The 26,650-nt window shown below is 43.1% G+C and overlaps 1 protein-coding gene across 10 annotated transcripts in view; it reads right to left on the bottom strand.

The window, feature by feature from the left end:
* Positions 1-1,305: 1,305 nt before the first annotated feature.
* TOGARAM2 (TOG array regulator of axonemal microtubules 2) overlaps positions 1,306-26,650 on the bottom strand; it is a 124,329-nt gene continuing 98,984 nt past the window's right edge. For 9 of the 10 annotated variants that reach the window (XM_053306558.1, XM_053306586.1, XM_053306532.1 and 6 more), the window contains 7 exons: positions 25,683-25,841; positions 22,333-22,450; positions 21,993-22,096; positions 20,569-20,770; positions 18,299-18,515; positions 7,998-8,084; positions 1,306-4,351 (listed from right to left, as the gene is read on the bottom strand). In XM_053306558.1, the coding sequence (XP_053162533.1) occupies positions 4,098-4,351; positions 7,998-8,084; positions 18,299-18,515; positions 20,569-20,770; positions 21,993-22,096; positions 22,333-22,450; positions 25,683-25,841 (1,141 nt within the window). In that variant the 3' untranslated portion in view covers positions 1,306-4,097. Of the gene's footprint in view, positions 4,352-7,997; positions 8,085-15,728; positions 16,578-18,298; positions 18,516-20,568; positions 20,771-21,992; positions 22,097-22,332; positions 22,451-25,682; positions 25,842-26,650 lie in introns of those variants that run through there. The other variant, XM_053306594.1, reaches the window with a different exon arrangement.

Genomic DNA, 26,650 nt, shown 5'->3' with positions numbered 1-26,650 from the left:
AAGGAGCCCTTGATCATCTACTGGGGAGATAAATATTTCAAGGCTTCCTCCTCTGCAGATCGGAGCCCTTTCTCCATGATTGTGAGAAAGGGCTCAATGAATCGGTAGGGAGAGAGAAGTTTCCATCTTCTCTCTAGGAGGAAAGGAAGAGGACTGACTCAACTCAGGAAGTATCTGAGGAGTCAAGGCCGGGGTCATAGAGTCAATCCCTGTAAAAAGGGGCAGGTAAGGAGAACCTCACTAACTACCACTACTACTCCCAATGCCCCTAGTGGTCATTAGGATAGTCCGTGCAAAAGGTCAATGTCACTGGAACTCCATCTGCAACACCTACATGCCACTATGGAGTAGCTGAATAGGTCTCAGGGCTGCTCACTCACAGGGTAACATTCTTCATATTAATAAACTTTCTGGGATGAATCTGCATAAAATGCCCCATGGCCAGTCATAGCTCTCAAAAACGATGGGCTAGCAACCCTGGATTGTTTTCCTGATTCAGTTGAGGTCCACCTACGTACAGAAACCATGCTGTCGGAAATCACATCAAACATACTGAAGCCCTACATACACATCCATAGCCAATATTAATCCTCCCATGCTTCCAGCAGCAACCCCAATTCAGACTTCACCACTGGCCCCCACACATCCCTCCGTGGAAGTAAGAGAGTTATCCATACCCCCGTTTCTAAGCAAAACCTCTCTTTCATCTAGCTTTGACCACTGTTAAACTTTTAGTCATTAAACACATGAGACACTGGAGCAAGTAAAGAGTTTGCTTTAGCTCTTGTTCCTGCTCAGTTGACATGATATCACTTTCCTTTTGCATATCAGAAAGAGCAGCAATGATGCCCTGATCTTTCTCAAATGCACTCCCTGGGCTGACAACCATCTTTCCTATTGAAATGCCAAAGTCCAATCTTTCTAGACATCCTACATTGAAGATTCATGGGAGGGATGAGAATATCTACTTGAAATGTAGATTCTTGCTCTCATAATTCCAGTGATATCGTGATTTTCATATACCCTTAAGAGCTGTCAGATAAAGGTTTTTAAGTATCAAACAAACAGGATTAGCTCATAAATCATATGGAGATTCTGACAACCCCTGGTGCTAGTTCAAACAGCAGAGCAGGCATATCTAATCCAAATCAATAACTGCAGTGCACTTGCTGATATCTCCTCCTTGTGCTAATTATTCCACCTCACTCCCATCTTAGTGGTACAGTGCAAATGAATGAGGAAAGAGGGTACCTTTGGGACACAGATGTAAAGAGGATCCAGAACTAAAAGACAAATAAACAGGGACGCTAAATCATGATTTTTTAATATTAGACTCAACCATCTTCGACATGTATACCACATACAAGACTTTCCCCAATGTTAACATTTTATAAAGATGTCTTCCATAGTGTTCTTCAAATGTTGCTCTAGAGCATTTCAGAAAGATAATAATGAAATATTTTGTTCTTCCTAATTATTCAGATTGAGATTCTGGGTGTTCCAGAATCAGTGCAGAATGCTGGTGTTCTAGAAACATTCCAATAATCCTGTATGTTTTAAAACCCTTCACCTCATCACTGAAGCAAGCTCTGTAATAATATTGGATAGAGAAGGGTGGTAGGTTCACATTCTACAAAGTAAACAGCATCATACTGCAAAATCTCAGGTATTTTAACAAGTCGGAACCAGGAGTCCTTCTGAGTGGCTGAATCATTGTGCTTATCTGTCTTCTTATGTTTAGAGATCTTTCTTTCTGCTCTGTTTTTTTAAAGGGTTTTTAATCCCCATTTAGTTATATGTTTTTCTAATAGATTTCCAGTTGGGCATACACATGATCACAGCCTTCCCCCCATCTCACCTCCCTAGTTCTCTCTCCATACACACGTCCACTTCCTGCTTTCCACAGTATGTCTTAGGTATTACTTTGGGTGGTTTACATGGCTATTTTGAAGTGGCAGCTGAGATAGTGAAGCCACCTCAAATCCCCTGGCACAGTGAATTTTAAACCAGTGGAGATAAAAGTCACAATTATAAAACGGGTCACCACACTGAAAAGAAACAGCCTGTAGCAGCTTCAACACAACATACGTCTCAAAATGGCCATATAAGGTTAGTGATCACAGCCACCTTTGAGGTAGTAACATCACCATGCGGTGATTTGTACTCATAATTTACATGTTATTGGGTGTTTCTGCAATGTTGTCTTTGTATAGTAAAATCAAAAGCTACCACGCCAAAATACTAAATTTTCTGAATATGCTATATGTGTTCTGTTTAACATAATAAAACTGGCAGCTACTGTATACAGATAATTTGTATTCAGGGCATAGTAACTTTTGCTTATAGCACATGAGTGCAATATTAAAAGAACACCTTTTTAATTGCAGCACAATTCCAGCAAAAAGTCAGTGGTTTGTATCATGACCTTCTGTGAGGCACTTCACTGGAGCTCCTTCTGCTTAAGGAAAGAGTCTTGTGTTTACAACTCTTTCTGCTCATGGGAGGACTTGTTATGTAAGCACAAGTATCCATCTATTCACAAAAGAAGCTTTCTAAGATGCAGGAGCACTTTGCAAAAGGTTAGGATACAACCCACTTTTTTGGTGACTATCAAAAAGTTGTTGTATCAAAAGTAGTTGTATGAACCAGGCCTCAATCTTCCTCCCTATCCCCCCGCCAACCCTGTCCCATACATACACACACACACACTTACAACGCTTACACCACTTATGTTCTATCCCTTGCATATATATAATTTGTTACTCAAATTCTGCTTATGAACGAGCGGTGCTGGTGTTATGACTGAACTCCCATCTGACACAACAAATTCTGCCAACTTGGCATCAGACTATAAAGACCTTATCAATTCTTTGCCAGGAATGATCTTAGAACTAGTTCTCACTGAGGTAGTAAATTGGTGACTGGACACTGTTGATCTGTGATAGGAAACTAGGTGTCAAGAAGGCTAGAGTAAAACGCTTCTCCTTGAAGTCTAATTATCTGTGTAGAAGGAACGGTATGCATGGAGGTCCATTCAAGCATTCAAGTCCCTTCTTGCAGTTTGGATGGTACAGATTGAACAGATGAACCATTCAGAGATAACTAGTACAGCCCTCTTCAGATGTGGTCGGTGTGAGCAGCGCTCATACTTACGCAGGGGAAAGTGGCGATGAAGTCCCGCCTCAGCGCTGTCACTCATCCCCTCCCTCTTGTCTGAAAGAGGAGGTGCCATAAGCATGTTCACCACCAATTCCATGAGCTACAACCTTGATTGATCAAGGTTGCAACTCACAAAATCACCAATGAACATGCTTATGTCACCTCCCCTTCAGACAAATGGCACCATAAGCATGTGATCCCCATGGGAGCAGGTGAGCGGCAGGGCAAGACGTCTTCCCTTCTTTCCCTGCTGTAAGTGTGCAAGTGCTGCTCACGTTGATCATGTCTGAAGAGGGCTTAGGCCTTAAGCCTTATACACCTGTTCTGTGAGGAACTTGGTAACTAGCCAGGCCAGCTGGCTCCTCCCCTCACTATCTCCTAAATTTTCCTGTGTTGGCATTCCAGCTACATGGCAAACCAGGCAGGCTTCCCCATTTGTTGAGGTGTCATGACACAACATCTGTACAAATAGGAGAAGTCCTACAGGCAAATAATGTGGATGCACGTGCAGTCCCCCAGTAAACAAACACACCTTCTTGTTTGGACAGTCTACTATGGTGGATCAAGTTGCCCATGATTTAAGGTTCATCCTTGTCATCTTCACCCTCTTTTTGACACACATGTATTACATAAATAAATTTTTCTTTTTTATATACAGTTAAGAATTACAATTGTACATACATTTTTTTAAAAAATAGAAAAATCTATTTTAAACTCTATCCGACAATAGTTAAGGACGTTAAACCTTAGAAAAATATGTGATTTAATTCTACAGGAAAATATATTATATACACTTTCCACAGTGGGTTACTACTATAAACTTTCTGTAGTAGATCATTACACTTTAAAATAGCATAATTAAATAATGTCAAACTCTCATTGTCCACCACTTCATTCCTGCCTTCTGAGGTGCCAAACTGGCTACTGGATCTCCTTCACTAGTGTTCATTATTTAGAAGGTCCTGGAGCATTTTGATCACGTGTTGTGGTTGGCTGGAAGCATTTTCTTCCAGTCTCGGCCCCATTTGCTTGTGCAGACTCTTAGCAAGTTTCGAAACCACAGTTCTGACATTCCCACTTTTTCCAGGTAATACGCCATTGCCAATCATGTTGCTTAGGAAGTACCAGAGAACAGGAAGGACATGACGCTCTACAGCCTGGGGCCTCTGTGGATAAGCAACAGCCACGAGGACTGCAAAACAGAAAACAGAGCACCATTATACATTCCAAGAGCTGCTCATTATTGTGAATTTGCTCACGCAGTCAAGATTCAGATAATTTTTCTTATGATGGTTTTTGTTTGTGCAACCCTTACTTGGGATGGGGCCATTGTTCAGTGGCAGAACACATGCTTTGCATGCAAAGGGTCCAACAGGCAATACTGGCATCTCTAGGTAGGGCTGGGAAAGACCGCTGTCTGAAACTCTGGAGAGCTGCTGTTGTCCCCTGAGACAATACTAAGCTAGATGGACTAGCAGTAGCAGCCAGTATGGACAGGATGGGGGGTGGCGGGCGGGAAACAAGCCACAGATGCAGCTCGTTCCTGGTCTCCTCTCCCCATCTCAGCTGCCACACCCTGCGTTGTTTCATCTGCCACAGGATTAACTCTTGGCACGCAGACTGGTTATCTGCCTGGTTTGGGGATTGGTTAGCTTGCATGCCAAGGGCTGACCCTATGGTGGGTGAGACAAGGCAGAGTGTGGTGGCTGGGGTAGGGAGAGGAGAGTGAGAATGAGCCATACCCACGGCTCACTTACCACCCCTCTATCCCACCCATGCCAGCCGCTATGGTGGACTAGTGGTTTGATTTAGGATAAGGCAGCTTGCTATGCTATAAACAAGAAATTCTGGAGTGTTTCAGCAACACATCCTTCAAGACCATTCACAGCACTAGATATCTGACACTGCTCTTGTTCCATTGCCATTCGTTTACTTTATTTATTTATTTATTTATTTATTTATTTACTTATTTACTTACTTATTTGTTTTATTACATTTATATCCCGCTGTTCCTCCAAACAGCCTAGAGCGGTATACATGGTTATGTTTGTCCTCACAACAACCCTGTGAGGTAGGTTAGGCTGAGAGATGCATGACTGGCCCAGAGTCACCCAGTGAGTTTCATGGCTGAGTGGGGATTTGAACTCAGGTCTACCTGGTCCTAGTCCAGCACTCTGACAACTACGCCATTAAAAGTGGATTATGCCTTTAGTTATAGGCTTTGAGAACGGTCTGTTTGGTAGGTTACAAGTTGTGTGTGTGTGTGTGTGTGTGTGTGTGTGTGTGTGTGTGTGTGTGTGTGTAGCAGATCTTTTTCTTTCTTTCTAAATTTCTTAGGGATATTTTACCAAACAAGCAGAGGAGCTAGTGATCTTGTGGCCTTATACTTTCCAAACCAGAGGCATCAATACTATATTTCCTCAGGAAAAATATAGCTGAGTTGTAATGCCCTCGCTATGATGAATGGCTTAGTTACTTATTTCATATATTGAGCTGTCTAAAATGGCCCTATCAGATTTCCAGACTGTAACTCTAAAGGGCACATTATGGGTTGAACTCTAATGACACCAGTGACCTTCTGGTGACATCTGATGAGAAAGCGACAAGTGCAATTTAGGTCTCCTAAGTGCATGTGGTCAGTGGCTCATGAAGAATAACTTCAGCAGGTTTTAGAGTCAAGGGTTGATTACAGAAACCAAACTTTCTGGTGAAGATCTTTCTGACACTTTTGACATTGGAGGAACTAGGCTTAGTTATTGCAGGGTTTTGCCTGTTCTCTGGGCCCAGTAAAACATTTCACAAAGTGATCTCAAGTCTAGTTTCAGGAATGGATTGGGCCTGAGGTCGCTATTTCTGCTTCCCTTCTTCCATTTTATTTAACTGATTTCTACAATGCCTTTCATTAGAAATAAGCCAGTGCAATGTACATCATAAAATCAATCAAATCAGAGAAATACTAGATCATGTTTAAAAATCCATGAGAAAGCAGTGGCATCAAGAGCAATGAGAACTGCTTATAGCAACTAAAACCATTTCCAAGGGATAATATCAAGGCTTTACAATATCAAGGCATGAACAGACCTGGGAGAACAGAAAGATGTGGACTTAGCACACAAAAGAAAGTGGTGAAGGTGTCAAGCAAGTCTTCTTACGGAGGAAGTTCTATTGGCTGGGCATGGCAAATGAAAAAGCAGTTTGTAGCCACCTTCTGCAATGAGGAAGGCAGGGGCACCCACAGGAGAGTATGACCAAAGTATCCAGCTGGATACTTTGTACCCCCTGGTGCAAATGGGTAACAGCTTGCCATTTATGTTATTTTTTAAAGGCATCGATATTCTCTCTTGTGTCATGAATGGACATGGAAATGTGTTGCTAAAGGTTACACTGAAGTACCAATACGGGAGTGTAAAATGTAATACACCCCACCCCATTAAATCTCCCTCTCCCCACGTATTCCACCCAATCGTCCATCCTTCCCTCTCCTCTGAGTGTACAGAGCACACAGCCTGCCCAAATACCCTTCTGATTGATCTCCATTTCCTCCCCACCCCTTTGCCCAAATACTGTCCTCATCTCCAATTAATTGTCTGCTGCCCTTTCCTTTATCTTGAAGGCCATTGGGGGATATCATGGGGCAGAGCACTGCTCAGTGATACAGAGCACTGTACAGCACTGCTCAAGGTATCCCCTGCTGCTACTTCCACGCTGCTTTTTCGAAAGGCAGCAGGTGGGGAATGGAGTGGGAAGAAGTGGTTCAAAACACTTCCTGCCGCTCTGCGTCACCCTCGGTCTTTTCAAAATAGCAATAGCAATAGCAATAGCACTTACATTTATATACCGCTCTATAGCCGGAGCTCTCTACGTGGTTTACAATGATTTAGCATATTGCCCCCAACATTCTGGGTACTCATTTTACCGACCTCGGAAAGATGGAAGGCTGAGTCAACCTTGAGCCCCTGGTCAGGATCGAACTTGTAACCTTCTGGTTACAGGGCGGCAGTTTTACCACTGTGCCACCAGGGGCAAGGAATGAGCAGAAGGGAGTGGGATAAGGATGGTGGCAGCATCTGTGGCACACCACTGAGTGAAGGGGGTGCGGGTCAGGTGAGATAGCAAACTGGGTGAGGTGGCAGGCTGGTGGGAGTGGCCACTAGGCAACTCACTGCCTACAGGAGAGGAGAGCTGGTCTTGTGGTAGCAAGCATGACTTGTCCCCTTAGCTAAGCAGGTTCCACCCTGATTGCATATGAAAGAGAGACTTGATGTGTGAGCACTGTAAGATATTCCCCTCAGGGTATGGAGCCGCTCTGGGAAGAGCAGAAGGTGCCAAGTTCCCTCCCTGGCATCTCCAAGATAGGGCTGAGAGAGCTTCCTGCCTGCAACCTTGGAGAAGCTGTTGCCAGTCTGTGAAGACAATACTGAGCTAGCTAGACCAATGGTCTGACTCAGTATATGGCAGCTTCCTATATTCCACCAATCTGCCTCCTGAGGCAGCTGCCTCATCCGTGGCCAGCCATGGAAGACCTCCATCTGAAAACACTACCAGTCACTGTAGACAATAGTGACCTAGACAGACTGATGGTTTGACTCAATACAAGGCAGCTTCATATGTTCAATATGCCTGACAGACTCCTTAGAATGCTCTAAAAGGAAGTGTATAGGAAGAAGAGCCCTCACATCTACTCAGAATAGGTGTAAATGGCAATATAAGTCACTGTGCTATGAAGACAGAAGCCCTTTGCCTCCTTCTGTTACCTAAGCTATTGCTTTATTCATTTAGAAGAAATTCTTATCCATGTTCTTTCATTTCCTGTGGGTATTAGTCAAGCTGTTTGTTACCTGCCAGGCGGTCTGTGACATCCTGCAGAGCCCGGCCACTGATGAAACGCACCCTGCTGGCCCATGTTTGAAGCAGCAGCAGATTATCTGAAAGAGACAGACACTTTTTTTCATGGAAATTATTGTGAACTATGGGTGAAAGAGGGGAGAGAGAAAGTTATTCCTATGATAAATGAGATACATTTGGATTTTATTTAATTATGCCTTTTAAAAGTATGGCTTGAGAAGGTTTTCGATGTTTACGTAGCTGAGGCTGAGTCACATGCGCAGATGTATCTCTACATTTCATTTCATTACATGAGTTTCAGCTGTGAATTGAGTCCACTGGAAAGCACTGCATTTGAAATGATATTAGCTGGTATGAAGGTCCCACCTATGATGTTAGATTTGTGATGGCCCAGTCACATGTCCAAATCATCACAGGATGTTGCAGTATTACTGACGAGCCCTGCACAGCACCCTTTTCTTTTCATGGGACTCATCCAGACACTGATCTAGCTGTACAGTGTTTTGCCTGGCTGGACCCGGCATCTTTCCCCCAATACATCAACCTGGACTCATGCCCCACATGTGTCACCTTGAATAACCCATACCATAGAAGAACAGTTCAAAAAGCAAAATGAATAAACTCTAGAACACCATGTTTTTAAAATATAATGTAATGGTCCACAGGGGGAAAAATACCGCACTTTATGCTTCTATGTTGGTTGTAATAAAATTAAGTGATGCTGGGGCAGGCATGTTCTCACTGCAGCCCCAATATTATTGCATGTAGAAGTCTGTGAATTCTGAACTGGCCCAGAATTGAACATATATTATGTTCAATATGGTTGACATAATCCACAGCAGTTGGTTAGTGTAAGAAGGGCTGCGGGGAGCTTCCAGCATCCCTGCAGCAACAACTGAGCAGGTGCGGAGGGGGAGGGATTTTCACTTCTCTCCCCTTCCTCCAAGAAGCCCTTTCGACTTGCAGGAATATGTTCCTGAGGGCTGTGCATCCCTCAGAAACATCCTCCTGCAAGTGGAAAAGGCTTTTTGGGGGAACAGGAGAGAAGCAAACACACACACACACCCCTCCATGCTTGCTTGAAAACTCCATCACCACAGGGTCCCTGGAGGATTCCTGCAGATCTGCAGTGCTTCTTACGCTGACCTACTTCTGTGCGTCATGTCGGCTGCCACTCTTAATTTGCAACCCACCCCAAGCCTTCAAAGTGGGGTAGAAGAGAACCAGAAATAAAGGCAAATAAATAAACAATCTTGCATTTATTTATTTATATATTCATTCATTCCCCAAATTTGTAGACCGCCCCAAACTTCTGTCTCTGGGTGGTTTGCAACAACATAAAATAGAATAAAAAATGAAAACTTTAAAAGAATTTCAAACCACAATCAAGTTAAAAAGCTTGGGTGAAAACATAAGTCTTTAGAGGCTTTTTAAAATGTTGTCAGAGAAGGAGATACTCTTATTCCAGCAGGGAGCACATTCCAAAGCCTTAGGGCAGCAACAGAGAAGGCCTGTCCCTGAGCAGCCACCAGACAAGCCAGTGGCTGTTGGAGATGAACTTCCAGTGCATCGACCTTTTGCACCAACTGTCCTAATGACCACTAGGGGCATTGGTTGTAGAGACAGTGAGTCAGGGTCTCCCTGTCTGTCCCTACTCTATGACCCCTGAACTGACTCTGCAGCACTTCCTGTGCTGAGTCACAATCCTTCCTTTCCTCCTAGAGAGCAGATGGAAACATCCCTCTCTCTCCTTACCTATCCACTATGTAGTCCTTTAGATTAGAGATAGGTCTTTCCTATCTAAGTGTATTGAACCAATAAATATTTAGTGTTTAGTCATACAAGGATCTCCATGTGTTTTCTTTAAATAGCTGCAATATCCGAACCATCCTCTGCTACCTACTCTGTAACTGGAGTGTGTGCTCATTCCTTAGTGCTCTGCTGTTTTACCTACTGTGGGTAAAAATCAACAACCTCTAACAGTGGAAACTGCAGATGAACCACTCCAGATGATCTCAGTGGGAGGTTGGGGCTCATGGTGAAGAAGATGCTCTCTTATATACCCAGGGCCTAAGTTGTTTAGGGCTTTATAGGTTATAACCAGCACCTTGTATTTTGCCCGGAAACGTATTGGTAGCCAGTGCAACTGGTTTAGTATAGGAGTAATATGGTCTCTCCAAGATGACCCAGAAACCAACCTGGCTGATGCATTCTCTACCAATTGCAGCTTCCAGACTAAATACAATGTCAGCCCTACATAGAGTGCATTGCAGTAGTCAAATCTGGAGGTTACCAGCAGATGTACCACTGTTCTGAGGACGTTTATATCAAGAAACAGACACAGCTGGCATACTGCTGTTGTCGTTTAAAGTCCTTTACTTTAAAAGAGAGGGAGAGGGAGGGGGAGGGGGAGGGAGGGAGGCCTCTTTTAAAGAATTACTTGAGCCTTTGCTACAGCCACAAATGGCAAAATGGAGAGAACAGAAAATTTGTGTTCAGATTGACGCTCCCAGTTTTCTGATAGTGACGGTGTGTAACCCCCGTTGAGCAACACTGTTATTTTAATGCAGGGGGAAAAAGAATAAGTGCTTGCTTCAGCGGGATGAATAAATGCTTTGAAATGCTAATATCAGGAGTAGGGGAGTTGCAGAGTATTAATTATTGAAGACTGTTCTTGTGTTAGTTCCCATAAAGATTTTAGTTCACCTTTAAAACTCTCTTTGAAATGCATTTTAAAGCAAGCACACTACATGTGTTCTTCTCTGTTTTCTTTTTCTTTTTTGTCAGCCTTGTGCTATGCATGGCATTTTGAAACATTTACTACCTAAGAAAGCACTAATAAGCAACTGATGGGGGTTGAACTTCAAAGTTAGACGTGAAGCACATCTGGTGTTTTCAGAACATACAATGAAGCTATTCTCACGCTCAGCTAAAATCGGGCTAGGGGAGCTAGCCCTATTTTAGCTGATCGTGAGAAGCACGGGGCTCGCAGGCAAGCCACAAAGCGGGTAACCTGCTTGCGAAGCCCTCCCCTAAGCCCAGGTTAGTGGAGCGAGTGTGTTGATCATGTGTTGCCATGTGTGTGGATCGTGTGTTGCTGTGGCACGGCTTCCTGCCGCAGCAACTCTCAAAGAGACCCCTGACCAGAAGGCTAAAAATCAGCCTCCCAGCTTGGGGGGGGGGGGTGTCTCTCCAGGATGCTCAGAGCGCTCGTGCAGAGCATGCGGCCCCGATCCCCGCAGCCCCTGCCAGCTCCATGATGGAGCCGGCAGTCATGTGGGTGGCCAATCTGGCCGCCCAAGGAGGGCTTGATGATCGTCTGCGGAGAGAGTGGGCTTAGCCCGCTCTCCCCGCAAACCCTCTGGAGGCGGGTCTCACCGATCGTGAGACCCGCCTCAATGTTTCTGTACAGAGTAGCCCTTGGCCCATCTAGCTCAAAGATATCTATACTGACTGAGTGGAAAGAGATGGACAAGGAAACGGCTTATAAGTCTCCTTGCGATGAATGTCATCTTTTTCTACCCAGTCATCACAGGATGCGTGCAGCCATGTAGTGAACCTATCTCCTGTAGCATCTGGCTACATGGTTAGACCTACCTTTACTACCTTTTACTTTCCAGTTGTTTGGGTTTGGTAGACTTCACTTCATCATGGGACCACTATGGACAGTAGTCACGATGGACAGCTGGCAGCTCACATGGTCACACATGCTCACTTGTAGTGAGCTTAAAAATGGCTCCCAAGCCGAGGCGCTCTGACCCCTGGACTTCGGGGCTGAAGTCCAGGGCCTCCGCAGCTCCTGCTCCCACCCCCCAGTCTGCCCTGGGTGATGTGGTCTCCCGGCTGAGCATGATGATGCTTAATTTGTATGGGGAGGGTGGGCTCCAAAGGCCTTTAGGTCCAGGCTCCAAAATTACCTAGGTGCACCTCTGCTCCTGAGGCTTCCAAACCCAGCCCTACATGGAGATGCCATGGACTGAACACAGGACCTTCTGCATGCAGAGCACATCCATTCTACTGAGTGATGGGTCCTTCGACAGAGGAAGTAAGTGAGGGTAAATGATGTATGACAAGAAAGATTTCCTTTACCCGTCTTAATGCTAGCCAATAAATGATACATCAATTACTAGACAAGAAGCTAAACTTGTAAAACACAGCAGAAGGGCCTCCTTGAATTTGTCTTGTCATTTTGATTACATGAGCACTAATCTCTTATCAAGCACAGAAAACCCAATATTAGATGATAAAGTACATTATTAATATTAATATTTTTGGCCTTTTTTATTGCTCATTCTGACAGAAGCATGTGAGATTGGGATGGCAAAACATGACACTATAGAGGCATGTATTTATTTATTATTTTATTTATTTTTACATTTTATATCCCGCTCTTCCTCCAAGGAGCCCAGAGTGGTGTACTACATACTTGAGTTTCTCTTTCACAACAACCCTGTGAAGTAGGTTAGGCTGAGAGAGAAGTGACTGGCCCAGAGTCACCCAGCAAGTCTCATGGCTGAACAGGGATTTGAACTCGGGTCTCCCCAGTCCTAGTCCAGCACTCTAATCACTACACTACGCTGGCTCTTATTTAGGCTTACACACAAAGCAAAGGACTGCGCCTTCATACACTACATTTTTCCTGTATGGATGGAGGCCATTTCTAGACTGGCAAAAAACATGGGCACACTGTAATGTAAGCAGTACAGCAATGTAACGAGACAGACAGTACCTAGAAATAGAGGAAAACTAGGAAGCTGCCTGACACCAAGGCAGACCCTTGGTCAATCTAGGTCAGTCTACCAAGGCTGCTCAACTTCGGCCCTCCTGCAGATGTTGGCCTACAACTCCCATAATCCCTGGCTATGGGCCTCTGTGACTGAGGATTATGGGAGTTGAAATCCAAAAACTTCTGGAGAGCCAAAGTTGAGCAGGCCTGGTCTACATTGACTGGGAGCAGCTCTTTGGTCTACACTGACTGGGAGCAGCTCTCCAAGGTTTCAGGTAGGAGTCCTTTCCATTCCTACTTGGAGATGTCAGGGATTGAACCTGGGACATAGCAGATGCGTTACTAATAAGATATGGATGGCCTCATCCCTAACTAAGCCCGATTTCAATAACTCTTCTTTAAGATCTCAATATTATATGTTTAGCAAAAATGCAGAACTTATGACTTTCAAAAATCATGAGAGTGCTACAACAGTAGCTGACAATCTTGAATCCCCGCAAGAGCTAGCATAGCATAGTGATTAGAGTGTTGGACTAGAACTGGGAAGACCTGAGTTTGAATCCCCGTTCAACCATGAAACTCACTGGGTGACTCTAGGCCAGTTATGTAGCTCTCAGCCTAACTTACCTCACAGGGTTGTTGTGAGGATAAAAATAACCATTTACACCACTCTGAGCTCCTCGGAGGAAGAGTGGGATATAGGTGTAAAAATAAAAAATAAAAATAAATAAATAAACAGACATTTGCTCATGCTGCCCATCAGTGATGTGGTCCTAAAGCATCTATCAAGGATGGCAAAGTGGTTCCTAATTAGTATTCAGGGAAGCTGCGCAACTGTATTCCAAAGTCAGAACATACATAAGGTATCCCCATTTTAAGAATCTCCAGGAATCCCTATCAAGATTTACGCAAGTCCCATTGACTAACATCCAGACTAACACTGCACTTATTTATTATTTTATGATTTATTTGATTTGATTTCTATACTGCCCTTCCAAAAATGGCTCAGGGCAGTTTACATTAAAACAAAAACTAAAATCAATTAACTATTAAAATCAAAAACTGTAAAAACAACATAAAACCATTATTAAAACAATTAAAACAGTTTGTAAAACATGTTGCACTAGTTGAGGACATTGTGCTAGCCAATTCCACTGAGTTGAAGCTTGCTTGAGCTTGAGTTCCAGAGCAGTGTTGCAACAAAGTGTGCTTGCGCAACCCGTGATGTGTCTCTTGCTGTGAAACCTTTTCCTCAGTCCAGATAGGTTGCAAGGAATGATGCAAAGTGGCCAACTATCTTTTTGTGCAAGAGCAATGCTTGCACAAGTGGACCAAGACAGCCAGCGAATGAGCATCTTTTAGCATCTGCTCAGCTATACGACCTTGTGTGCATGCATCTTTGCTTGTTGCATTAGTGCAGCGTTAGTCTGGTTATCAGCCACTTAATTTAAGTTAAGATTTAAGTTAAGAGCATAGGAAGCTGCCTTCTACCGAGTCGGACCATTGGTCCATCTAGCTCAGTATTGTCTACACACTGGCAGCAGCTTCTCCAAGGTTGCAGGCAGGACTTTCTCCCGGCCCTATCTGAAGTTGCCAGGGAGGGAGCCTGGAACCTTCTGTATGCAAGCAGACAGATGCTCTTCCTAGATCAGCCCCATCCCCTAAGAAGGATATATTATAGTGCCACAGCCTTCTTTCTCTGGATTAAGGCCATGCCATCCAGTACCAAAGAATTCAAGAATCTGAATGGCTCAAGTGAACCAGCCAAGTCACATATCACAGGGGAACACTACCCACACACTCTGAGGTCAGAACGGGCAGTAAATTCCATTTTTGACACAAAACATGCTGACCATTCTCTTAAACTAGGACTGGGAAGACCTGAGTTTGAATCCCCATTAAGCCATGAAACTCACTGGGTGACTCTGGGCCAGTCATGTGCTAATTGCATCTCTCAGCCTAACCTACCTCACAGGGTTGTTGTGAGGATAAACATAACCATGTTTATAACATAACTGCTCTGAGCTCCTTGGAGGAAAAACAGAATATAAATGTAATATTTTTTTTAATCCATGGACAGAAGTATGTTAGTGCCTATCTCAGTACTAACTCTTGAACACCCTACAGAGTGTCTGGCTATACACCCACTGCAATATTTCCACAACTGACATAAATCCAAGTGGCATGGGATTTATTGCAATCCTTGGTTGTGTAGTTATTGGCAACAGCAATTTCAACTTACAGAGAACAACATTTGGAACAAGCCGTCATTTAGATCAGGATTTATGCTTGTTTGTTCTTCAGAAATGAACTCAGCAAAACATAAATTTCCTTTAAAAAAGAGGAGTGCAGGTTGGAGATATTTATGAACCAGGGACAGAAGAAGAAGCTAGCTGGAGCTCATAACTTAGGACTTCCACGCAGCCTGCACAGAAGAAGCTTATGTGGGAAAATGTTCTCCTTGTATCTAGAGCAAAATAACTCACTAAGAAGTCCCGATAGCCCCAAATTAAGCCTGCAGAGCAAAATGCCATCTGGCCACACAGTGGGGCCTATTTTTACCACATTCCTGCAATCTCTTATTTCCAGTTGTTCAGGCTTGATAAACTTCAGTTCATCAGGCGGCCAAACTATGGACAACTGGCAGCCCACATAGTTGCACACACTCACTTGTAGTGAGTTTACAAGTGGTAAATGGCCATCCATATTTAGCACTTTGACACCAACCTCTGGGGAAGCTGTAACTCTTGTTATGAATCAGAATGGAAACCAATTTGCAACATGGTGCTTTTATGGTGATATAAGTTGATGATTTAAGTGGATATTAGCATCTTCTCCATTTAGAAAGATTTTCCAAGATTTAGGAAGATTTTTTGTGATCTGGCAACTTCCAACCTGAACATACATTGAAGTATCAACTTCCAACCTGAACATAAATTGAAGTATCACAAGTCTGGTTGAACACGCCAAAAAACAACAACAACAAGTTCAACCAATCATGGACAAAACTCAACCCCCATTAACTCCACTACCTAAAAAATGATGCTGTGAACTGCACCTGAGATCTACATTACACATCTCAAACATTTCTCATTGTTTTGTTAATATTTTAAAAACAACTGACTTCCCATTGCAGAGTCTCATTTCATGACATTGCTTCCTACAAACACGCTCACTTTTCATTTCATAACAAACTCTTTTCAGCTTGGATCTGTGCAGGCTGCAGAATGAGGTGGGTATGAGGTGGTATCAGGTATGGTGACAGTTCAGACTGCAGGCCACATCTCTGAATGTCACTCTATTTAAAGCACTCCCCGCTAGAAGAAAATTAACACAGCAGAGAGATGGATGAGCTAGAATCTTTCTCTCTCATGTGCTAGTTTTCTACTTGCATGGTGTTGTTTTTTTAATGTAGTGGTGCATGCAAAATGGCAAACTACAATGATTGTAGTTTGATGTGGTAGGGTCCCTTCTACCACCTTAGAATTCCACCACTTCATTCTCTTGCACATGTGAATCTGGGCTCCACCATCAACACTGGGCAGCCCCCAACATTCTATTTGAAATTAATATGTTCTGGACATCCCACTGAGAGTGATACATACATCTCTCCATTACTATTGAACATAAGTCTTCTAGGGCATACTTTCACTGCACTATCAGCTTTTAATGAGCTGTGGTCCCATGCCAACTTACAACATTTCCCCATAGTGACCTTCACTGCAAAGGTCATCTCTCATTTCAGATTCAAGTTTGCCTCCATTCCAAATATATAGTATTTCTTTTCTTGTAGGAATTCAACTCAGGTGAAAGGTGACAGATTTACAGCCTCAGGGACCGGTTTACTCTATGTACAGAAAGGGGAAAACCAAAGTAGCACAATTTAAGAAAGAAAAAGAAGAAAATTCCATTATTTTACTTATTACTATCAAATCAATCTTAACCCATAAAGGATAACTGGCAGAAAGGTCTGCAATCTTTACCCTGCCATCTTTGGAGTATCATAGTCACAACAGGGGAATTTCTCTAGAACAGGGGTTTGTTTGTTTTGATCACCAAAAAATGCATACAGTACAAACCTTGTCTGAACCCTCACAGTTTGAAGCCTGCCCATCCTAGACTCCTAAAGCTCCATCAACTTCCAGAGCAGTAGACATGTTAGTCTGTTGCAGCAAAACCAACAAAGAGTCATGTGGCACCTTAAAGATTAACATACTTATTAGGGACGTAAGTAAATAGAAAGCTGCTTTATACTGAGACAGATCATTGAGCCATCTAGCTCAGGCCTGCATAACATAAAGCCCGGGGACCAGATCTGGCCTGCAGGAACTTTTTTGCTGGCCCCAAGGTAGGAGTATCCTGCAGTAGGAACCATGAACAGCAGGATCCATGAAGAGCTCTAGGACTGCATGCCTAGAATTGGAGCTTAAAAGCAACTGTGATTGAGGAAGAGGAGGAGACGACTTGATATTTATTGGGGCTGGCAAGCATACCAGGTGCCCCACTGACTGAGCACGGATAGGGCCTATTTTATGGGCACTCTCCTTGGTTAAAATTGTGGGTCCCTTGACAGGGGGAAAGATCCATAAGTAACTAATAGTTGCTTCCATTATGGCTTTTAATAATTTTAATGTCATTATGCACTGAACATTGACCTTGGCCCCTACATGCCAGGTCGTGGTTGGTTCTGGCCTACTGGGACATTTGAGTTGTGCACCCCTGTTCTAGCTCAATATCGTCTACACTGACTGGCAGCCGTTCTTCTAGGTTCCAGTCTTACCCATCCCTGGAGATGCCAGGGATTGACCCTGGGATCTCCTGCATGCAAAGCCAATACTCTACCAATGATCTATGGTCCCAACTCATTTCACCACATGCCTGAATTGGCTCACACTCTATAATACTGCTTGCATTCCATGCCTATTAGTCCAGTGGAGATACTGTACTGTTTACCGTTTTCACCCCACGTGTATGTGTTAGCCATTAGGATGCCACAAGCCTCTTTACTAGTCAAACTGCATAAACGTCTCCATCTGTAGATGTACTTTCCTTATGATGATTGTAATAAGGTTAGGAGAAACAGCCAGGTAGTTTCTCCATCTTGATTACAGACCCAGAAATTCAGCCACCATATTGCATATGCATGACCATATCTGAGGTAAACACAGTGCTATCTTGGATATGGATCTTGAATATGGCAGCCCATTCCTATCATTACAACTATTAATGCACCATGTTAATCAAAATGGCAGCTACCATCTCACTGCAAATGTCACAGAAAAAAGAGCTAGTTATGGTTGAGAGATGAGGGAAATGACCAGTTGACCTGTCCCCAGTTCTGAGATGAAATGCCATTGTAGAAAAATTATTTTAAAATATGTAAATTTTGGCCTAGAAATGATTAGCTAATCGCTTCTCAAAAGAACATTCTATGGAGATCTGTGTGGCTTGTTTGAGGGCCTCACAGTTTGAAGCCTGCCAATCCTAGACTCCTAAAAACTGAAAGGTGACATGTGAAAGCAAATTTTAAAAAAGAATAAATGCAAGCAAAAGGAAAATAACTTTTACCTAGATTAATAATCATGATGTCCAGCACTTTCACTGCTGCACTGTAAATCCCAGAATTCTTTGAGTTTAGGTTGTCCGTGACTACGGTCAGCACAGAGACTATGACTGGATTTAAGCCGTCTTTAAGGATGGGGATCATGGAGGCAACTGATTCTAATGCATACTGGTTCACTTTCTTGTTGGAGTCTTGAAGTCTTGGGGTAAAGGCATCAAAGATCTGTTAATATATTAAAAAAAGTAAATTCTGCTATAAATAGCAGACTATGCATGGACAAAAATATAGGAACAGATGTTTCCTCCAAACCACAAAGAGCCTAAATACAAGGACACCCTGAAAACACCCAGGGTCAATATCTAGCTTTTTGTTGATTTATTTACTATCTTTAGTAGACGTAATTTCCAGTAGATGAAAAAAAAAAAAAAAACCCAAAAAGCTTGGCTGACTTTGGTTTTGACCAACAAGATGGGGTGATATTCTATTCTAATTTTACCAAAATGGACTACATTTCCAAATTAGTAGGTCTTACAGAGGAACTGCGCTATATTTTTATGTGCTATATCATGAACATTTTTATTTCCATTTCAGTCAGATGTAGATATCAAAGGTGACTCATATTGTTAAAAAACCCTTCTTTGATTTGGTAGTGTTTTCTTCTTTGTTCAGGACAGCAAACACCCTAGCTGATAAAAGCTTATTGGAATAATCAGATTTAACTGGGGACATCTCTTGTCTGAATAGGACCCTCAGTTGGAATACCTTTTTCATTTATTTTGAATTTTGCATTTTAATTAACAACTCTGTATGGGAAGAAATCTTCAAAGAATTATGCCTGAGTGGTCTAAGCGTAAAAGGAAAACCAGCAAGAGTGGTTCCCCCAGAAAACCATGTTGCTTTCCCCAGAGCCCCCTGGAGTTTATTAATAAAAAGGGGAACTGGTAGACATGGTTTTTAGATTGCATGAATCTAAAGATTCAAAAAGGGAGGCTGCTGGATTGCATGAATGACCACTTTCATAACATAGCTGAAACTCTGCATGGTTGGGAGGAGGCCTCTGAACCATGAGATAAAAAACAAAGCTGTGGTCATCTGTAATGTAACTCAAAGGAAGCAAAGTAAACCTACTCTTGATTTAAGATACATATATGACATCTGTGGTGCATTGATTTCCTTTTGTTTCAATTGTCTGCTTGTCAATGTTAAGTTAGTTATAAGTTTATTCGGTCATTGACCAGCAAATTGTCAATGTTAATGTCTGCTGCCCTTGTACAACAGCCTGTCTGAAAGCCGGTTTGAAATGGGTCCAGATAATCTACTTCTTCCAAAACTGATTGGAGTTGAGGAGCCACCACCCTCTTAATCACCTTGCCCAACCATGGAAGATTGGATACAGGCCTATAATTTTCCCGCTCCGAGGGATCCAGTGCAGGTTTCTTGAAAAGTGGTCTGCCTCCTTGAGAAAAGGAGGGATCCTGCCCTCCCTCAGAGAGGCACTGATGATACTAACAAGACCCTTTCCAATACTTCCCTGTTAGATTGTATAAGCCATGTAGAGCAAGGGTCAAGAGAACAGGTGATAAGGTGAACTTCTCCAAGCAACTTGTCCACATCCTCAGGAGTCACAAACTGATACTGATCCAACCTAACCATACAAGAGGAGTTTCTGGACACCTCCATAATAGACTCTGCAATAATAACTGAGGAATCCAGTTCAATTTTTGGTTGTGTTGGAAGCAAGGGAGGAGGAAAAGCAAGGCAGTTTTCCCTCCTACCTTGCTTCCACACAATCATTTCTACTCATGGTTTTCCTCTTAGCTTGCTTCAACACACCCAAAATTGGGAGCACACACGGCTCCCAAACCTGGGTAAAACACAGTTTTTTATTGTGTGAATGATCTCATTATTTACAGAGAGGCAAGTGCAGACTGCTTTCTATGCTCTTGCTGCTGGTTGTTTGTTAGCCCCGGCTCCGCTCCAGGACTGTACTAAAACTAATCTAAAGCAGCATTCAAGAGCTGGCCCAGATCTAGGAATTGATTAACCAAAAACACCACAGAGGGTGGCTAGTTGTGCCTCATGAGTGATCTGCCTCCAGGGCAATAAGGTAGATGGGAATGGACATACCTCTAATGGGAATTGATATACCTGTACACATAGACCATTTCCATGTACCAAAAGCATGTTAACAGTGCGGAGACAACTCTTTCAAATGGAAAGTATTACCTCAATGAGTGACTTGCATCAGTTCATGACATGCAAACTGCCTCAGTACCTGGATTATGTTTGAGGAAACAAGCTGGGTGTTGTTCCTGCAGTGCTCCATTAACAATGTTATTCCCTCCATTCGTAGCTGAAATTCCTTGGACATCAGCAGCTTGTTCAGATCCTTAAGCTGCTCCATCACTTCTATACTGCGAAGGGATGAGCGGCGAGCTACTGGCTGTGGCAAGGCAAGGGCATTGCAGGAGATGGACCTGTGTTGAAAATCAAAGGCATTTTGATTGCATTTAGAATATATCAATATTCTATACAGGATGGCAGTCAGCATTATCAAGCGCTAGTAAATATATTCAGCACTGAAAGAAGCAAAAAGAGGTGTAATTTCTGAAGTTCAAAATACATAATTCAAATTAAAAATTTTTATTTTGCCCAAAGGTTCAGTTCTTGTGTAATGTCAAACTATGGTTGGGCGGTACATGAGTGAACCTTAAGCTTATCGGTCCCTCCGTACCTCTCCCCTCCATTCACATGCTCGGATTCCTCCCATTTCACATGGTAAACCATAATTTGCCACTGCATCTGATCCACAAACTATGGTTTGTAATTGCTTTCCAAACTAGAATGCAAACCATAGTTTGACTGTAGTTTGCAATTCTGTCTTAGTGGGCAAATGCAAACTATGGTTTGCTGGTTCAAATGTAATCAGGGGCGTAGCAAGGTTGGAGTGGGCCTGGAGACGAGATATTAAAATTGGTCCCTCACTGCTGATTAAAAAAGGAAACTTTCAACCATGTAATTCAATCCTATGTAAGTTTTCTCATAAATCCTAACACATTCAGTACAGTTTGCTTCCAAGTAAATGTGTATAGAATTGCCGCCTCAGGCAGCAAATCTAACCACATTTAGCTGGAAGTACACGGAGGCCTCTCTGGAAGCCCCACCCACTCACCAAACATCTGGGAGGCGGAGACTGAAGGGGCTGCAGCAGCTTGCAGGCTGCTTCACTCCCCTGACCAGAGCAGGAGGGCTAGCAGGAGAGGGGGCCAGCAGGCAAGGCAAGGGGGACTGGCTAAGGAGCCTTGGGGAGCCCTCCAGGCCCTGTAGGCCTAGAGACATTTTTCTCCCCTTGCCCAATGAAACTTACGCACCTGAATGTAATGACAAACTGGTTTGCCATGGACAAGAAGGTGCGGGGGGGGGGGGGCTCCTTGAAGGAAGGAGGGAGAACTTGAAGCCCAAGGCTCACCCACGAAATGTCAAACCATTGTTCAACATTACATCTGAACTAATCCAATGAAGCAGAAAAAATATGTTGTGCTAAGCTGGTAGCAAAAAGCTACAAACGCTCCCCCTTCAATGTAGCCTGCCTGGCAGGGTAAATATCCAACAGCCTACCATTTACAGCCACCAGGGATATTTTTTTAAAGCATCATCCATATTTTTAGGAATAACAGAAAAGAAGTGAGTGCTGCATACCCTTCATCTGAAGGCAGACTGTCCAATGAGGTTGTCAAGCTGCTGTTCTTTGAGCCTCTATGGCTTTTGGCAGAAGGAGCCTGGGATACCTGATCTTCTGTCCCCTACACAGAGAAACACATCAGCATTTTGATATAATAAAAATAATCTCACATGTTCCACAAAGGAATAGTCCCAGCATTTTCATAGGGCGTGGATCTTTTTGAGAAGATATGAAAAAGAGACATACACACCCAAACGCATTGACCATTTCCATGTACCAAAATATGTTGTGCTTGATTTTCTGATTGTGCTTTTGATCCAGATATTTCCAAGATATTTCTTGCTCCCGCATACTCACCTTCTGCTTAATTGCAGCCATGACATCACGCAAGTTATGTGATGGTAAACACTGCTTCAAGTACCAATCAAATTTTGAATGGGACATAAGTATATTCAGCATCTTCCGGCCATAAAATCTAGCACAGGAAGGGAAAGGTTAATTACCAACCTATGCCAGCAAAGTCTCATCTTCACATTTCATTATTTATTCATTTAATTTATTTATCAGATTTATATTCTGCCTGATATACTTATCTCTCTCTAGGTGGTGTACATAATCCAAATTACAATATTTAAAAAAAAAAACAACCAATCAAAACACTTCCATACAATTAAAACAATTTCACAATTAAACAGTTTAAACTTAGTTTTAATTAAAATCCTGAGGAAACAGGTGCGTCTTAAAATAAGGGTCTTTTAAAAAAGCAGTCAGAGATGGAGAAGCTCTTGTTTTGACAGGGTGTGCATGCCAAAGCCCTGGGGTAGCCACAGAGAAAGCCCGGCCCCGGGTCTCTACCAGAAGAGCCAGTGGCAGAGTCTGACTGCCAGTGGCCTGTGTGCGGCCGCTGACCTCGCCCCCGCATCTGATGTCAGACGCAGGGGCTAGCCACGCCCCCACGTCTGACGTCAGATGTGGGGGGCGTGGTCTGGCTCCTGAACGGAGCCTTGAAGCTAAGGCTGGCATTGCTTTCGCAGTGCAGCCAGGAGCAGCTCTTTCCTAGCAGGGAGGAGCCGCTCCTGGCTGCGCTGTGAATGCAGCACCAGCCTTAGTTTAGTTCCCGAAGGGGCCACGCGGCTCCCGCTCAGGAGCTAAACTTGCACCCCCGCGTCTGACGTCAGACTCGGGGGGCGTGTCGGCCACAGCCCTGATTGGGCTCCACCCCTGAGAAGAGCCAGTGGCAACTGTAACTGGACCCCCCCCAGATGATCTTAGGCTGCAGGATTCGTGAAAAAGGAGGTGGTCTCTTAAGTACCCTGGACCGAAGCCATTACACCATTCAGAAAGTGAGTAATGGCTCATACTGAAATTTGAGACATTATACTCTTGAAATACACACAAATTGGCAGATTTATTCTTTTCAGACATGTCTTGTTATATTATCCTGTCCTCCTTCCTGCCCTATTAACTGATAATGCTTCCTGCAAATAATGATGAACAGAAGATGCATACATATCTTATTTATTTAAATGTATTTATTTATTCATTTATTTTAAGGGTTTATTCCCTGCCTGTCCTCTCATAAGAAAGCCCAAGATAGTTTGTTGTCTTCTGTTTACTCTTAACTGATTGGCTAAATAAAATGGGTTCTGCTTTCTTTATCTGGAACAGACCTAACATAAACATCTATTAACATTATAAGATATAAAAGAACCTTAATTGACTTGGCTTTCATGTTATAGAATTTCTAGTGACTGAAGAGCTCTCTTCTATTCTACAGTGAAGTGGTTCTTCAGCATTTTTATATAACAATGTTAATAATGTCTCTTTTTGATTTTATATGCCTGCCTTCTCCTCTTGAATTATCAGCAATGAGAGTTATCGTTGGAAAGGAAGTGAAAAGGAAGTAAATGAACCCCTTCTTATTAATGTATTTGTTACAGTCTAATACATGACAGAAAGACTAGGCAAACGTAGTGGCTGATATGTCCCGCAGCATAATGTGGGCAGTTCTGCATTGCCCATACTGCTGAGGGCATCTAAAACAAACATCCACGTTGCTGTTCCACGACTACTTACCATTGTGAAATTGCACATTGTGACACGACTTGCATTGGAAATAATGCAAGTCATGTCACAAAATGTGTTTGTGCAATGGCAAGTAGTAAAGTTTTTAAGTAGTTTAGTAATTAACTACTACTGAGCAATAGTTTCATTGTACTCATATTGTAATGCATTATTCCCAGTGCAAGTCATGCCACATGCAATTGCACAACTGTCAATAACAGCCCTGATGTGCAGCAACATGGATGTGTGTGTTAGATGCCTGCAGCAGTGGGGCCAGTTCAGAACCACTCACGTTTTGCTGTGGGACATGTCAACCAGTGAAGTATGCCTGTGTTAAGATGGATCACTAGCAAGGGTCAAAGGGTAGTTGCAAAACTGCATTTTATATCCTTAATTTGAGGAAAGGGGCAAGTTTAGTCTGGTAAAGTCCATAAAGACTACGCTTACCCTTGTTCCCAAAAAACATTTTGAGGAGAGTCTCACGATCAGTAAGACTCGCGGGGAAGGGGTTTGGGGGAAGGAGAAAAGGGGGAAGGAGAACCTTCCCCGCAGACAAGTGGGAAAGCAGCCCTGGGTGCCCAGATCAGTCACCCACGCAACTGCCGGCTCCGTCACGGAGCCGGCGGGGGCTGCGGGGTTCGAGGGTTGAGTGGCCCCTGGAAGTTCCAGGATGCCTGCGTAAGCACACGGGGCATTCTGGAGAGACCCCCAGGGCCGGAAGGCTTGTTTCAGCCTCTGGTGGGGGTCTCCTCGTGTGTTGCCGTGCTGCAGAGTCAATCGAAAAGACAGGGAATTATTTTTCACGATCGAAAAGACGGGGTTAGTGGTGTGCTCGCTCCGCTAACCTCGTCTAAGGGGAGGGGGAATTAGGAGGGTTTGCTGCCGGGAGCCACGCAGCTCCCGTGGCAGCAGACGATCAGGCAAAAGTGGGCTAGGCTCCCTTAGCCCGCTTTTGCCCAATCATGAGAATCTCTTCATTGAAGATTGTTCTCTCTTATCACCTGCTTCTCTTGAGCTCCATGTTTGCTTTAATGCTAATGCCATCTACATTACCATATCTACAAACTAGGCAGATGTTTATCACTATAGATTTTGTATTAATTTCCAACTATGAAACAATTTACCATTGCAATTCAAAGCAGCAACAAAAAGTAAAGGAACTTCTAAAACAACAACAAAGCCCCCACAAATCTATTGCAATATTTAATCAAATTCTAAATGCTTGCTTCCCTTCCTAACACCTCTTGCAAGGTTTATGATACATTTTATATGTTAATTGTTAATTTAGGATATTATAAAGATAGCTCCTTTCCTAGACAAGGAAATAGATTTTCAAAAAATGAATAATATCTTCTTAGCTGGCCATAATTATACAGAGGCTGTCAAAAAAAAATCCTAGGTAAAAATATGGACTTGTTCCTTTATGAATTATGCTCGTGCTATAGAAATTGACACCTGTATCAGAGCACAAGCTGGAACCCTGTTCAGTTTTTCTTGTCCATATATCTCAGCGTATGCTTTCTTGACCCAACTAAATCTTGAAACGAAGCACATTCAAAGACTCCGTATTCCTAATTGACACTTAAGAGATTTTCCCTCCCCACATACAATAGAATGTTTCAACATTTAAGGGCAGTTGTTACCTTGTCTCTTGATTGCAGTCCTGAGCAAGCTTGACCAATGTCTGTACCAGTAGTTCTGTGCTCTCCCGGTTGCCCGAGAGCAGTTTCTCAGCCCCAATCTGTTCCACAGTGGTCAGTAAGTGCTCAGCAGCACATTTTCGAACAAGGGGGTTACGATGGCTGCAATTAATACATCAAAACCATCAGAAAAGAGTCAGCAACAGCTGCTAAAAGGGAGAAGAAGAACCTTTTAAAGGGGTGGCTCTAAATTGCCACCCCTTTAAATACTGAGTAGGGGGAGAGCAACTGTCCTTAGGCAACCAGCACAGCATCCCTTGCAATGGCTCTTGCTTGTTTCTCCCTTGTGTTTCTTTTTGAATTGTGAGCATCTTTAGGACAGGGAAATATCTTCTCATTCCTTTTGCTACGTAAACCGTAGTGTGTATTTTTTTGTTGGAAAAAAGTATACAATGATGATGATGATGATGATGATGACATTCTTCATCATCATCATCACCACCACCACCGAAATCACCATCAGCCAATTACAAAAAGCAGCTTTCCTGGGAACAGCCTAAATTCTGCGATGATATCTATAATAATAACAGCAACAATATAGATAATAAAATTCAGCCATCCCAGATCCTTGGGAAGGACCTGATAGCTGGATAAAACAAACCAGTCAATAACACCTGTCTGACTGTGTAAACAAAATAATAATAATAATAATAATAATAATAATAATAATAATAATAATAATCCATTAGGTTTTTAAAAAACTAAAGTGATAAAACATGGGCCACTAGAGAACATAAATGGCTGAGAGACCAGGAGAGCTGGTCTATGGGAGGAGAGCTGGTTTTGTGGTAGCAAGCATAAATTGTCCCCTTTGCTAAGCAGGGTATGCCCTGGTTTGCATTTGAATGGGAGACTACATGTGTGAGCACTGTAAGATGTTCCCCTTAGGGGATGGGGTTGCTCTGGGAAAA

Source organism: Hemicordylus capensis, chromosome 1 (genome assembly GCF_027244095.1).
Source record: "Hemicordylus capensis ecotype Gifberg chromosome 1, rHemCap1.1.pri, whole genome shotgun sequence".
In the NCBI taxonomy this organism is placed as follows: domain Eukaryota; kingdom Metazoa; phylum Chordata; class Lepidosauria; order Squamata; family Cordylidae; genus Hemicordylus; species Hemicordylus capensis.
This window is presented reverse-complemented; position numbering and strand designations above follow the sequence as displayed.